The sequence below is a fragment of the Colletotrichum jinshuiense genome, chromosome 5, assembly GCF_051148585.1.
Source record: "Colletotrichum jinshuiense chromosome 5, complete sequence".
Classification (NCBI taxonomy): domain Eukaryota; kingdom Fungi; phylum Ascomycota; class Sordariomycetes; order Glomerellales; family Glomerellaceae; genus Colletotrichum; species Colletotrichum jinshuiense.
Window position 1 is genome coordinate 3,748,816 of NC_139312.1, and position 14,753 is coordinate 3,763,568.

Here is a 14,753-nt window from a genome sequence, read left to right on the forward strand (position 1 = left end):
GATGCGCCTTCTAATGGCTTCATAGATTAACAGCCTGGATGGTTTTTTCTTTGTTTTTTTGTTTACATTTAAATTATAAAAAGATAATTATACTACGCATTAATGGTCACGAGGAGACTTTAACCAACCCTAACCCTACCTTTATATTCTAAGTGCATGACGTTGGAGTTAGCATTAAAATTCCAGGTAAATCTAAACACATTTGAAAAATTCAATGAATCCTTTTACATATTGTCACAGTCGCCCTATACTTTCATGAACTACTGAAATGTGGTGGTGCCGCGAATGCCCACCTAGATCAGGGACGGTTTTCTCAATATTCCCATATGATTTAGCTTAGACCCTATGCGAGGACAGACATAAACCCGATCAAGGCTTAGACTTTAATCAATTTAACAAGAGACTTTTCAGCATCAGATTAGAGACCTAGATATCACCGCCTATACACTTGATCGGACGTCCCTCTAGAGAAAAGAACGACTTCTACCGTTATAACTGACGTAATTAGGGTTGCCTCTAGACACTAAATACATAATCAACCTGCTAGCCACATATCCTGATTAGAAACAACCTATAAGATTTAGATTAGACACACATGATAGGGTGCCAGTCTTGAGTAGTCCTAACAGACCCAATCAAATATATTTTCAGTCATAAGTAAAAAGTGAAAATGAACGATAGGGAGCTTTGTTTCTAATCAGGGCGAAGCTTGTACATGTAAATTCCCCTGATCAGAAACTCTTATTCTGATTTGAAGGGTGTTGTGGTGTTTTTACCTGTGCACCGCGACTCCTTTAGAGTCACTTTACATCTCCCCAAAGCAACTCCACTATCTTAGCCCAACACCGGTCAAGATTGAAAGCCTCCATTCGGTGTCATTTCTCATAATAGATGATTCAGGGGCACGTGGTTTTGAATTTGTAATTGTCAATTGAGCGGGCACAGAACAATGAACATCAACATGCGCAGGCCATACGGATCAGGCTGCATATGTACGAAGCCGCTCTTTTGGCATTCTCCTACGAACTTCCTCCGCTCTACTGCTCGATGTCGAAGCGGTCAGGGCTGACGTACTCCAAAGCCTCCTCTCCCGTAATACCCTCCAAAACCTGGCCCTCGGCCATGCGGCAGCAGTAGCCGGGGAACTGCGAGTTGCTTCCGGCAATGTAGCCCCAAGGGGGGTCGCAGCCGTGGCGGCCGTTGTTGAGGTTGTCTTGGTTGATCTGGTAGACGGCTCCTGCAGGTTGTTCAGCATTCAGTCGTTCTCATGGAGCTTCAGTTAGGAACTTGGCTTCTTACCGTTGGCGCACTGGCAGACCGTTGGCACGCAGCATCGGGGCGCGGCGCTAAACGTAATATGTCAGTCGATAGGTCGGACTTGATGAAGGGAAATGGGATAACTACAAGTAGTAGCAGCCACTGGCAGTCTGGCGCTCTGTGAGACCAGCCACCTCGGCCAAGGGGGTGGCGGTGGCCTGGACGGCCATGAAGGCGACCAGAGAAAGAACAGTAGTGAATTGCATTATAATCTTGGGGACTGAAGTGTCTCGGCTGCTGAACAGATGGATGAGGGTATTTGGGCGAGAAGGATGGTTACTTATATAGACACGGAAATGAGTGAGCGTGGTTCTTCCAGAGACGCCAGGACTCGCACGTGGACGATGTTAGACTGTCATAGTGAGCTCACACTCAGACGTAGCTGTTCACAGAGCAGATGATGTCGAGACATTGCCGATTGCAACGTTGTTACTGTAGAGCGAGAATGTTCCAACAGACAGGGACTTGCTCGATTCCTTCGACAAATCAGCTGACGAAGGATGAGGATCACCCAGGATAATCGGCATCTTCGTGCCATGTAGGTATCTTCCTCGGCTAGTACGAGCGGCGTTGAGGCTGTTCCGAGATTGGGCCGCGAGACTAGTCCGAGGCACCCGTCGACATGAGGCCAATCAGGGCATAGGTTCTGACTATCGAGACGGACAAAGGATTACCGACAAAGATGCTTCCCACATCCCGGTTCCAACAGCATGACCAACGGCGTGAAGCCAACGACGTTTGATTGGCACATATCAAGTCGGGAATGGTCGGGACTCCCCCAGATTCTTTATTGCCTAGCATGACCAACGTATTATTTCTTTCAGTAGCAACGGTAGCCTAGAAAAGCCCATGTACCTTGAGAAGTGCGATTATGATGAGAGCAGGGGGGTGGGCAGATATTCGCCTGAGGGCTGAAATCCATAGCTGGGAGACTCGGAAAAAGACCGAATCGGGTCCAGATCGGCGGGGCGATATGCCTGTCGCCAAGCCCTATCGGTCTATGCTTAACTGCGGCACGGTCCAGTACCCAGGTAACTTATTCAGTGGCTGGGCAGATTGGTTACATTGTTGTAAGACTGCCAGGCCTGTTTCGGTAGGTAATAAAGAGGACCCGGTCGATACGAGTGTTTTGGGCGCGAGGGAACATGGATCACGGAGCTAGAGTCAGTGTATCTCGCGATCCTGGGCTTATCTCCCCTGTAGATTTGATGGATAGCTTCTTACAGCCACTAACCATAAGTCCGGTTAAATACCAGTACTCTCCAAGACTGTTGCAGCGGACAAAAATACCAGGCAGAAGGATTTGTATGTTGCACCAACAACTATCCATAATCCTGCAGCAGCAAGACTCGATCGTGGAAGTAAGAAGCAAGTACACTATATGTACCGCCCCAAAGAGGGCAACCCCCCCTCGGAATCCCTACCAGGCAGGTCCCATTAACGTAGGGTGGGGCGCAGACCCCAGACCCCGGACGCCGGCCGAGCTGCGGTTGTGGCGCCCGGTCCTTGCCGCACCTCCATGAGGCACCTTGCTGTATATGGACGACGCGAACCGTTCCTGGATGATGGATCACGACCGACAGCAACCGATTAGATAGTGGCCGTTGGCCTCGGATCCGCTCTTCGCTTGGCGACTTGGTGCTTATTCGCTGATTGGTCTCAAGTCGCCGAAGGATTGTCAGCTAATTAAACTGGCTGACTGCGGATGATTTCTCCTAATCATGCCTGACCAAAAAAACACTTTAATACAGCCATGTCTAGAAACTTCAATCACATCGAGAGGCACAGTCGTGCAGAATTTATTGGATAAGAATTAAACTACAAGGTGACATCGGCTACGTGTCATCTCCACCGTCCGATTGCTGCTTGTAACCATCGAGTGACCGGAAGCGGCGGGGAAACTGATATTCGACACTGATTGCCCGTCATTTCACCCATGTATGTCTGCTTTATCCGAGTTGCTTGAGGCCGTAGCATTCAAGGTCACCGTTGTCGTTGCCAACAACATCGTCTACGACTCGGTCAGTGTCTCCAACTTCGCTCGATAGGGAGACCAGGTTAGAGGAAACTCACTCAAGTTGATGCCAGTGAACTGGTTGACTCCACCGCAGTCTCTGCAGTTGCATTGGAACCATGTTCCACTCAGCGAGCAGTACGGCTTGTCGCACGAGTCACCATATCGTCCGCTACGTATCAGACATGCTACATTAGCCGGATGCCATCATGAAATGAGTTTTGGATGGTTTCAAGAACAGTCTTACCGTAGCGAAGGGACGAGACGACCGCAAGAGTTGGCGAGGCACAGCATCAGGTCGACGTGGCTGGTCTTCCACGCGCCGCTGATGGTGCGGCAGGTGGCGTACAGCAGCGTGGGGTAACGGCTGTTAAGGCTGAAGGAGTTGCAGGTCGCCGCAAAACCTGAGCCCTGGAGCTCCATCGTCTGACGGGCGGAAAGGTTGAGGGACATGTCTGGCTCAGGTATAGCAGCGGCCGTGGCGCCCATGAAAGGCGCCGCAAGCGCAGCCCAGGCGACGAGGACGAAGTTGAATCGCATGGCTATGGATCTCTCGAGAGGCAAGGCAAAGTGAATGCTCAGCGTCGGACCGGTGGGATGGAGAGGTTGCAAAAGAAGTGGACATACGTTCTGGGGGGGGCATTTGCAATTTATACATGTAAGAAAACACTGGACCAAGTACGAATTTCAACGACTTGGATAAGCAGCCGATTGTAGCCCTACTCACGCCCAAACAGTCTGCAGGATCGATTCAACGCACGATCCTACATCAATATTGCATGCATGTGGATGGTTACTTCTTAGCCAAGGCAGCAGCATTGATGTTCCTTCCAGGTACATTGCGTCGGTGTGCAGAAGATTCGACGTACCAGCCCGCTCCCTAGTTTCAATCTTATATGCCCTCAATTAGATGCAAGAAAATGCCTCAGGCCAATACTGTGCTGTGCCAAGGTAATAAACAGAATCCACCAATAATAGGAGACAAAATACGACAGGGGAACGTCTTGGCCTTCGTTTTTTCGTTTCCTTTCCCATCCGGTCTTCCATAATCGCATTTCCTTATCCTTTGCTGATATGGATCTGCTACTAGCCAGCTTTCGGTTAGTCTGACAACTATCAAGCGCACTCTTGACGGCTCAAGAAGAAAGAGTTGGAGAATCAAGCATGTAGAGACAGCGGAAAATGCCGTCAACTTTAATACTTCAATCAGGGGAAATCAATCATTTACAGCACACATGTTACATCTTCTTGAACAAACTCGATTTCTATAACCACTAACCGCTAGGAATATAGCAACATAAATTTAAAGAATAAAGCTATTATCGCAGAATACAAGGTGGGTAATATTACATTGCCAAGGCAGATCTTTCGACTTTGCAGGCTCCCTAGTGTTACTGTCGTCGCCGTCACCGCCGTTGTCCGTCTGTTTAAACGTTCTCGATTTTGAATCTCAAATTGAGCCAGTTGTCCTCTGGGTCTGCCTGGAAATCGAACGCGCCTGTGCTGGACCACACAGTGACCTCGGTGATCTTCTTTAAACCCAACTTTGCTTTGTGCTGTAGGAGGAAGAAGGCCACGCCAGAGCCGTGAACACTGCCGAGGATACCAAGCCCTGGATCCTGGTCCATAGTAAACTTGACCCGGTTGTCCCAGTCAGGAACCTGCTGATGACCTGCCCTCTGTAGGGCTTGGGTGACGATGTCAAAAGTCGATTGCAAGGTGATGTGAGCCCGAAAAGCATACTTGATGTTTCCAGGGCTAACGCCTTTTTCATCGCAAGCCGCCACCCATTGGAAGAAGGCGACATCGGACAACTTTTCCAGCGCGGGCATGTCGCCCGTTTGGAAATCCTTGATATAGAATGCAGGACCGAAGTTGCTGTCGAAAACGATTGAACCGCCTTCTGGGTTGACAGATTGGCCATACTCACCGCCAGTTGGCTGTTACATGACAATATCAGAAAAAAACGTCTTTGGTTTGTTTGGGATGGGGTCGACTACAAACCTCGCCGCGTTTACCGTCAGCTTTGGTGAAGGATTTCGCATGTGTGTATGCGGAATATCCATTCTTCTTTTTGTCGATGTTGACATCAGCGAACGCCTTGTCCAAGCTGTCACCGAACAGCGGACTGCCGCCCGTCCAGTCGACGTCTTCAGCCCACCAACCCCATCTGTCCAAGGCAGCCGAATCCTGCCAGGGGCTTTGCGTCACCTCCTCAGCCGTCAAGGGAAATTGGCACTTCAGACCACGGCCCTTTTCGACGCGATTTTCGTAAGGGGGATCTGCTCGAGTCGAGAGCTTCTTGAAAGGTGAATATACGGCGTTGCCATAGTCGCAGCTAATCAAGTTTGCTTGGAGGAGGAGCCATAAGAAAAGCAACGCAAAACGTTGGTGGAGACTAGTCAGACGACCAGTTCGGGTCGAGTAAGAAGCGCTGGCCATGTTGGACGTTGAGCCAGAATGTGCTGGGGAGGATGAAGGGAGATAGTGAGGGAGAGTTGTTCGGATTCCGACTTCTCACGGAGAGAAGAAGTTGAAGATACCCTCACTCGAAAAGCCGGAGGCTTGCATATCATCTTACAACACTAACCAAAATTGAATGAGATCAAGAACTGCATACTATTGCTAGGATCGTTCAGGTGCCTGACCTGGCCCCAAGACGTAGGTTACTTCGCCCCCATGCCAGGGGCTTGTGGAACTTGGGATTATATCCTTGCTACTACCTACTTGGGCCGTGTGGGACATCCCCTGCCTGTTCACGTGGGCTCTTTTGCATGACCCTGGGACGTTACATCACTAAGAGTGAAATAATATTTGACCTTGCATCCCAATGATGACTTTTCTTTTTTCGTGGATTACGGTCAAAAGCCCCTGAGGGTAGGAACCCGCTGAGCTAAGACGCTCCCCTTGCTTGCATTTTCAGCTCGGTTTCCATGCTCTCTTGGCTAGTCAATTCCCACAGCTTCGGCTCGATCCCGATTCCAGGCCCAGATCACCGCAAATTCAACCCCGGGACTCTTACATGTCCGGATTACCGCGGTTGAATGAAAACCCATTTTTCTGACAGTCCTCTTCCATGTTTCTCTGGAGTTCGGCTAAGAGCTCTTGGCTCAAGAGGCTTCTCCAGGTGAAGACTTGGTCTCCCGACGATGTCGACCGCTTGCTTTCTCTGGAAGCATACGGCTTATACGATAGTTCTAGCGCGTCTAGCTTGTCTTCTTCCCAAATAGCCAGTCCCAGCTGACGGTATGGCCTGAACGGAACTCCGCGGATGGGTGAATACGGGTTTTTCAAGAGTCTGACCACGTAGAACGTCCAACACGGTGGTTGTCCCTTTGATATTTCCTCTCGTGACCATCTGGGGTCTACCACTCCTGGTAAAGCTGGGTCTTGCCACTGCTTCGCGAACTCGCAGTCTAGAGGAGGCGCTGGGAGACGGCACGAACCTTGCGTGAGAATGGACCCGCCTTGGACATGGTCAACGAAGTCCACAACAGTGAGGAACTCCTCTTTCTGCCAAGTCCAGCCTGCAAAGAGAATCTCGGGAGACATGTCTCGCCGGCTGTCTTCCAAGGCCCAGTCCAAGCGGCCTTCGGAAGCTGCAAGCTTCAGGTCGATCAGGAGTTGTAATCTCCAGAATCCGCGCATCACACGTTGCTCCTCCATCCAGCTAGGTGGACCGATGGGCCGTGGCTTGTACGGCTTCCCAGGGGGGTTCTGGCGCCATGGCTTATCACCAGCGCCCCAAGCGAAGCCGCGTTCAAGGTGGGATGGGGTGACGGAGGACCATCGGCTGCGGTAGTGTTCTAGACAGGCCCACGTCAGGCAGCAGATCCGTCGCGCGGTCAAGAGGATGCCCCGGACGAGCCGAGGAGATTGGCCGCGGAGCGAGCGCGCGAGGCTCGGGGCGGCGATGAGAGACGAATCCCGGTCGCGGTGGCATTGTGTGTACTTTTCGATAAAGTCCTGGAGCGACGATGCCGGTGGATCTCCCGGGGTTGCGGTGCGGACCAGGCTGACAAGGCGGCCCAGCTCGACCACATGGGGTGACATCGACTTGGCAAGGACATGATCGAGAGCTTTTGGTCCCACTTCCGAGGACTCAAAAACGCGAGACGCAGCCGGGCTAGCCGCGACGAGATGATAAATTGATCGGAGATCGGTGATACAAAAAATAATTCGTTCAAGGATCTCGGTCGGGAGGTTGTCGAGATTGGCAGTTGATTGAGGTGCCATGGCGAAGCAAGCTACGTCAAGACTCAGAAACTCGGTGTTGAAGAGGCTAGAAATTCAGGCTAGACGCATAGACTGTGGGCTTAAATGCCTCGACTGATTACAAGGATGCTGGTTTGAACCTTATCAGATGCGGACATGCGGATAATGTTGCATCACTGCCAAGACTGTTCATCTCCCATTGGTCCAGCTCTCACCTGCGGCACAGCAGCACTTAACTCGCCCCGGGACGACGATTCAGGCATGGAATGCGTAGAGTAAGAGTTTAGTGCTTGGCGCCGTGTGGGGCAGCATGATGACCTACCGGGGAGTGAAGCTTACGACCAGGGCTCAAGAGACATCGTGAGTACTTTCGGGATCGAAGCAGACAGCCCCTGTCGACAGATTTTCAGGCACCGATTGAGGGCATGCGATGTTCCGGGGCACAGTCAGGACGACGTGAGCGTTAAGAAGAAAGGTGTTGTTCAAACTTCACACTTTGTTCTTCGCACTTCATCCTAGAGACTATAGGATTTTGTGCGATGGCGTCCAAGGCGATCTTCTGGCTCGCAGCAGCTACTGCTGCAGTCGGAAGCATCACGACTCTCCCTCCCCTCCCGTCTGGTTACAGCTCACCCGGTCTCCCCGCGGGCCAACCCATTGTAAGGGGTTTTTTTTTCTTTTTTTTTTTCGGTGTAAACGAGACTAACATGATATTTCTCCCAGCCGGCAGCTCTATACATGGTGGACAACACCGGTAACACCCACAATGTTGCCCCTGATAAAGGTGAGACCTCCTCATTTGAGATCTAGGAGCTGGGTCTGACTCTGACGCCTTGCATCAGGAACACTCGACAAGCCGGTTACCACCAAGGAAGAACGTCTGCGACTCAAGAAGCCAGGCAACAGCACTACCAGTGGATCCGACGGCCCAGTCACTACCAAGATTGAGTCGCGGCAGTCGAACTCTCGCCGCGTCTTTGGACCAGAAAAGCGCCAGGGTGGAAGTTACTGGTTGCAGGACATCACTCACGGACAGGTCAATTGCTTCAGTCACCAAACAGTGTTTGGTTCCTTGGCTGACAACCCTACAGATGCCCTTTGCGCCCAGCGGATATGAATTTTTCAGAAGTAAGGAAAAACGCGATATAGATTTCTCTATCTGTAGCTGACTCAGGTAGACGTCAAGGATTTCGGAGCAGTCGGTGATGGTGTGACGGACGACACGGAAGCCATTAACAGGTGAGCACCTTTGACTTGCATCATCTTTGCGCTTCAGAACGCAAGAACACGACTTCTGACCATTCTTCTGTGCACAGAGCCGCCTCACAATTCAGTAAGTCAGATGATACGGAGCGATGTGGAAAGGACTGCGGTCAAACGACAACACTTGGAGCGATGGTTTACTTCCCGGTAAGACAAACACCGGTCGCGGCAGATTGCGATTAAACGGATTATTCAGGGTGAGGCTGACATCCAGTAGCCCGGAACGTATCTGATCAGCGCACCTATCATCCAGTGAGACCCCTAATTCCTATTGGCGCCCACTGGCTTTGTGGCCATCTTCGAGACCTCGTCTAATATTATTTGCTTCAGATACTACTACACACAGTTTGTTGGTGATGCTGCCAACAGACCTACCATCAAAGGAGCGAAGGACTTTACTGGAATCGCCTTGATTGATTGTGATCCCTAGTAAGTAGCCACTTACTCATGAATAATTGGCTCTTCCCCGTAGTGGCCTCATTGTACTGACCAACGAATCAGCATCCCTGAGGGAAACGGCGCCAACTGGTACATCAACCAAAACCGTGAGTCGTAACCTCGAGTTCTCCAAAAACCGTTCGATCAAGTGACAAGTCAATTGACCGAATAATATACAGAGTTCTTCCGGCAGATTCGCAACTTCCGACTCGACTTGACGGCCATGAACCGCACGAATTATGACCATGATCAGGAATACGCTCCCACAGGTATTCACTGGCAGGTATCACAGGCAGCTTCGCTTCAACATATCCATTTCGAGATGCCCGTTTCTGACGCAAACGGCGATACAACGGCGGTCGGAATCTTCAGTAAGTGTTCTTTACTTTCAGCTCCATTTCTTGCTCCCTGTCGCTAGGCCACCTCGACGTGATTGAGTTGGTGGTGCGGAGTACTTGGCCCGATTTACTCTGCAAAATCTTTTTCAACGCCTCACTGATGGTTATTAGTGGAAAACGGTTCTGGCGGTTTCCTCAGTGATCTGACCTTCTTCGGCGGCAACATCGGCTTCCGAGCGGGCTCGCAACAGTACACAGCTCGCAACCTGCAGTTCACGTCCTGCTTGACGGCTATCTCGATGATTTGGGACTGGGGTTTTACGTGGCAAAACATTTACGTTTACAGCTGCTGGGTGGCCATAGACTGCACCAGTGTCGGTGGAATCGGTAACCAGGGAACTGGTTCAATCACCGTTCTCGGTAAGCCCCGGATGATATACCTTTTTTTGGGACGCCAGATTTCTGATGGAGAACAGACTCTCACTTCAACGGTGTCCCGTACCCTATTACGCTTCGCAACGGAGGCCCTCACCCTAACATCGTGCTGGACAATCTTCTGGTCGAGAACTCCGCCAGTATCGTTTTGGTGTCTGGAGGCGAGACAATTTTTCAAGGTATGCGCTGCCTCTCCAAAATCGCATAGCCCTTCTGACGTCTACTTCAGGATCCTCTGGTCAGACCTACTTTACGTCTTGGGCCATGGGCTCTCGGTGTTCCAGCAAGAGCGGCAAATGTTCATTCGAGACCGGCCTACTAGACCCTGCACCAAGAAAGCCGCAGAGTCTCCTGGACGGGTCGGGTAACATCTTCGCTAGGTCCAAGCCCACTTACACCAACTACAGCCCCTCCAGCTTTGTGGTGGTTACAGCCCAGGGTGTCAAGAATGATGGTACGGGCGATCAGTCTGGAGCTATCAACACCATCTTGAAAGATGCTGCAGCTGCCGGGCGACCCGTTTTCTTCCCCTCGGGTGTCTATATCGTTGAGAAGACTGTTTTCATACCTGTGGGATCTATCATCATCGGTGAGGCATGGTCTCAGGTACGTAGAACCTCGCTCCTGGGGCCAAACAGTTGAGCACGAGAGCCTGACTGGAATCGCAGATTATGGGAACCGGTGCTTTCTTCTCGGACGAAAGCAAGCCGCAACCTGTCATTCGGTAAGACCAGTTCCGTTAATCCAGCCTGACTGCAGAAAACTGACATCTTTCAGCGTCGGTAACATTGGCGATTCTGGCGTGATTGAGATTTCAGACATGATGTGGACAGTAAAAGGCGGCACTGCTGGAGCTATTCTTATGCAGTGGAATGTTCACGAGAGCACGAAGGGAAGTGGTAAGTCTATGTTCTTCCTATTCAATGCCCCTACGTTCTCTTCATAATGCTAATCCCGTATCTCTTCACCAGCTGCGATGTGGGACAGTCATTTCCGAGTGGGTGGTGCCGTAGGAAGCGATCTGAGACTCGATGACTGCCCAAAGTCAACGGGTGCGGCGAAGAAGGACTGTATCGCCGCCTCTATGCTGTTCCATGTTACCTCTCGTGGTTCCGGGTACTTTGAGAACGTCTGGGTTTGGTGAGTTGCAGCATCTATCTACAGGAACTCAAGACAGGGTAAACTGATGATGGACTTTTCAGGACTGCTGACCACGACATGGATATTCCACACCGGTACATTGAGGATGGAAATACGACGACATCAGCCCAGATCAACATCTACACGGCAAGAGGCACACTAATCGAGTCGCAAGGTGAGTTTGACTCGAGAGAATGACTTTGATTACACCGACTGACCCTTGTCAACTGCAGGTCCGACATGGCTGTACGGAACGGGATCAGAGCACCACGTAGTACGTTTTCTGAACTTCTAACCACTTTTGAGCACTACTAACAAGATTCCAGCTCTACCAATACCAGATTCAAAACGCCAAAGACGTCTTCCTTACACACATCCAGACTGAGACGCCCTATTTCCAGGCTAGCCCGGATGCCCTGCAACCCTTCAAGATTGGCAGCTGGTCTGGTGATCCTGACTTTGGGGACTGTTCGGAGAAGTACTGTAGAGAGGCCTGGGGACTCCGAGTTCGCAGTTCTTCCAATGTATTGCTATACACCGCCGGTCTCTACAGCTTCTTCCAGTCCTACGAGCAAGGGTGCCTCGATACAGAGAGTTGCCAGGAGAGACTTGCCGAGACCAGTTTCAGTGAAGGCCTTTGGTTCTACAACATTTTCACAAAGGGTGCAGTCCAGGTCATCACTCCCCGCGGTGGAATCCCACCGTTGTTGCAGAAAGATACCGACCAAGAGTGAGTTCTGCTCTTCTTGTGGCTGATAGTTTCCTCCTACCCCGTGTGACACAGACTAATCACGTTATACTTCAGGGGTTTCACGACAGAAGTCAGCGCCTGGCTTGTCCTTGCGCTTGACGGTGGCGATCTCGGTGGCGATGGTGGAAGCCAAGAAAGCGGCTCGGATGTTGTTTACATTGACCCCAAGGTCTTTATATCACCGAGCCCAACAGTGGCATGCTGGCCACCTTGCACGTTGGTTTGGCCATCTTCGACCATGTCTTCCGCAACTACGATCAGCTTTGACCCCATCGACACAACAATCACAGTCGGGGGCTCAACTGTGACCAGAGTCACTGTCTCTGCGAGTAGGTCTTCTTGAAATTTCCTGATGCTGGCAAGCGGCGGTCCGGAAAATAAACTGACATGTATCGTTTTCAACAGTTACTACCACAATTATCAGTTTCTTTGATCAAACCATCGATCGCTATGAAACCTCGTCGACGTTCGCTCTCGTCCCGAAGTTCAAGCCGCCGCCGGCGACTATCTCCGCCGGTGGCATCACGACGACTGTGACCGTACGCCCCTTGTCTACTTCGCGGCCGGCTTCAACATCTACGGTTTACTACTCTCTGGGGACCACGACCACTGTATCTAGTGGTACGACCTGGACTTTCTCCATTGACCAGATCACCTCGATGAGCACTTTCGACGGCCGAACTTCCACCTCTGTCACAACGACGAGAAGCCGAAGCGCTGGCGATGACGATGATGATGATGACGACGATGATGACGATGACATCATTATTTTCCCTGTCTGGCTTGGGACCGGAGGCTTCTACTGGTCTCCTGTCTGGCCCACACCGCTCCCTACTCCCGTGCCGAAGCCGCCAGTACTGCCGGGACCCCCGCCTGTTCCGGAGGTGCCGTGCTTCAAGTTGTTCGGAATCTTCTCTATTATGTGCCCGCCAGACAAGTCCAAGCCGACGACTACTTACAAGACTGGCGCCCCCGAGCCAACTTGTACCGGCAGCTGCGGTACCAAAGATGACGGCGATGATGAAGACGACGAGGAGTCTTCGACTTGCGCGACGGCAACCTCCACGGAGTGCCACAACAACTGCAGAACCACGCCTTGTCAACGAGTCTGCAATACCTACGTCGGTTGCAGCTGTCCCACGCAGACCGTTACGAACCATTGGGTATCTTGTTCGTCCACCTCGTGCACGACGACGAGCAGCAACGTCGTCACGGGCTGCTATGAGACGGGTAGAGCGACCACCACGGGAGACTACTGTCCCCTTGTTACTATGGACCCCAACGAAGATCAAGGGACAGACGGTACGAGGCCTGTTCCCAACGTCGGCACCGTTACCAAGCCTCCCGTGGTTATCATTGGTGAAAACGCATATCCCGTGACTTCGGGCTCGGTCTACATTTCTGGAACTTGGTACGGTGCCCCCTCGGTAGGCCCAGGATCGACGGTCACCACCACTATCAACGGCCAAGCAGCGACCGTCTACCCCGGTACCACCAGCAGAGGCGTCATCATCACCACTCCTAACCCTGGCCCAACTCCTCCTCCATCCAACCCTAGTCCTACTTCGACCACCACCACCCAGGGTGGTGGAGGAGGAAGCCCCCCGGCTGCGCCAACTGCGTATCTCGAGATTGCCTTTGGACAGTACTGGCCGAGCAACGTGTTGATCCCGGACAACAAATTCCGATTCTATGCCCATAAATACGGCGACAGCTTCAACGTTTGCAATGTTTTGACGGCGTTCCCGGCAGGCAGCGGTATCGACCTCTCCAACCCGCCATTTCCTGATGGGAGCTTCGAATTGCCTTCTTTCTTGGGCCACGATGACTGCGTTTACGAGGGAACGAAGCAGTCTTCGGGCTCGTTGAAGTGCCCGGACTTCAAGGACTCGGTCCGTTGCTTCACCAACCTCTATGAGCGCGAGTGCTATGATCTATCGGCTCCTATTCTTATCTTTTTCAAAGCAAGATGCGAATGGGGCCCTGATGTCATGAAGTCTTCCGCCCGGCTCCCGTCCGATGGCAGTAGTAGCCTTGAAGGCGGCGTGGGCGGCGGCTGCGGCTGGAGCACGAACGAAAACGGTAAGGTAGAAGAGGAATGCCCGGTGAAACCGACCCTTTCGCCTTCTTCTTGAACATCCTAGTTGATTCTAGGTGTAAGAGAATGTACAGGTTATATCGCATAGTACTATATGTAAACAATCAGCGCCTTTCTAGTAGTAACCTGTTTATTTTTAAGTTTCTTTTGTAACTAGATATTGAAAGTGTAAGCTAAAGGGAAACATCAAGAGACCACTACTGCCCTACTCGGCCTAATACTAGTATGTGTAAGAAGGGTTAGAGTTTAAGAATCTGAAGAATTTTAAAGTACATCTGATTTTCCTACTAGCTATTATCCAATGAAATTATGAAAGCGAGCCACCTATACACATTGAGAGCTAAGTCCTTCTATATTCTCATTGTTCATAAGTCACTCATCAATCAGTTCCGTACCGCTTATAACCAACGCACACAGAGGTATCTTCATCTCCATTGCCCTGCAAGATGCCATGCCAAATATTGTAGAAGTTAATACCAAAGACATTATGAAGGCGGGAAAATTTCCATTCAAGTTCAAAAGCAAGGACTACGATTTAAAGATGGACAAGCCCCTGGAAACCAAGGTAGACCGACGAAAGACCAAGGATCCAAAACCCCTGTCGAACGAGTCCAACAACTGGAAGAAAAAGATTTAAACACTTCCGGCTTGTGACGACGACAAAGAGACGGTTGCCAAAGTAGGCAAACTCGATGTAACGACTGTCACTCCTGCGGGCGACGGCAAGACCTACTACCAGCACTG

The 14,753-nt window shown here is 51.1% G+C and overlaps 4 protein-coding genes across 4 annotated transcripts; 1 reads left to right on the forward strand and 3 right to left on the reverse strand.

The window, feature by feature from the left end:
• Nucleotides 1-1,037: 1,037 nt before the first annotated feature.
• Nucleotides 1,038-1,523, reverse strand: EsH8_V_000900 (uncharacterized protein; the record flags this gene model as incomplete). The annotated part of the gene is made up of 3 exons (XM_083273416.1): nt 1,038-1,237; nt 1,300-1,346; nt 1,405-1,523. The coding sequence occupies 3 exons, from the start codon at nt 1,521-1,523 to the stop codon at nt 1,038-1,040; spliced, it is 366 nt and encodes a 121-aa protein (XP_083126131.1).
• A 1,743-nt stretch (nt 1,524-3,266) lies between these two features.
• EsH8_V_000901 (CVNH domain-containing protein) lies at nt 3,267-3,871 on the reverse strand (the record flags this gene model as incomplete). The annotated part of the gene is made up of 3 exons (XM_083273417.1): nt 3,267-3,328; nt 3,391-3,503; nt 3,579-3,871. The coding sequence occupies 3 exons, from the start codon at nt 3,869-3,871 to the stop codon at nt 3,267-3,269; spliced, it is 468 nt and encodes a 155-aa protein (XP_083126132.1).
• An 887-nt stretch (nt 3,872-4,758) lies between these two features.
• Nucleotides 4,759-7,905, reverse strand: EsH8_V_000902 (uncharacterized protein; the record flags this gene model as incomplete). Its single annotated transcript, XM_083273418.1, has 5 exons — nt 4,759-5,271; nt 5,336-5,669; nt 6,354-6,571; nt 6,704-7,613; nt 7,886-7,905. The coding sequence occupies 5 exons, from the start codon at nt 7,903-7,905 to the stop codon at nt 4,759-4,761; spliced, it is 1,995 nt and encodes a 664-aa protein (XP_083126133.1).
• Nucleotides 7,906-8,284: 379 nt separating this feature from the next.
• EsH8_V_000903 (glycoside hydrolase family 55 protein) lies at nt 8,285-14,646 on the forward strand (the record flags this gene model as incomplete). The annotated part of the gene is made up of 17 exons (XM_083273419.1): nt 8,285-8,330; nt 8,389-8,582; nt 8,721-8,785; nt 9,140-9,238; nt 9,311-9,354; nt 9,427-9,618; nt 9,757-10,005; nt 10,062-10,199; nt 10,250-10,626; nt 10,689-10,744; nt 10,798-10,919; nt 10,992-11,160; nt 11,223-11,335; nt 11,394-11,434; nt 11,487-11,890; nt 12,336-13,993; nt 14,429-14,646. 17 exons carry the CDS (start codon nt 8,285-8,287, stop codon nt 14,644-14,646), a joined length of 4,185 nt encoding a protein of 1,394 aa, XP_083126134.1.
• Between the last annotated feature and the right edge of the window lie 107 nt (nt 14,647-14,753).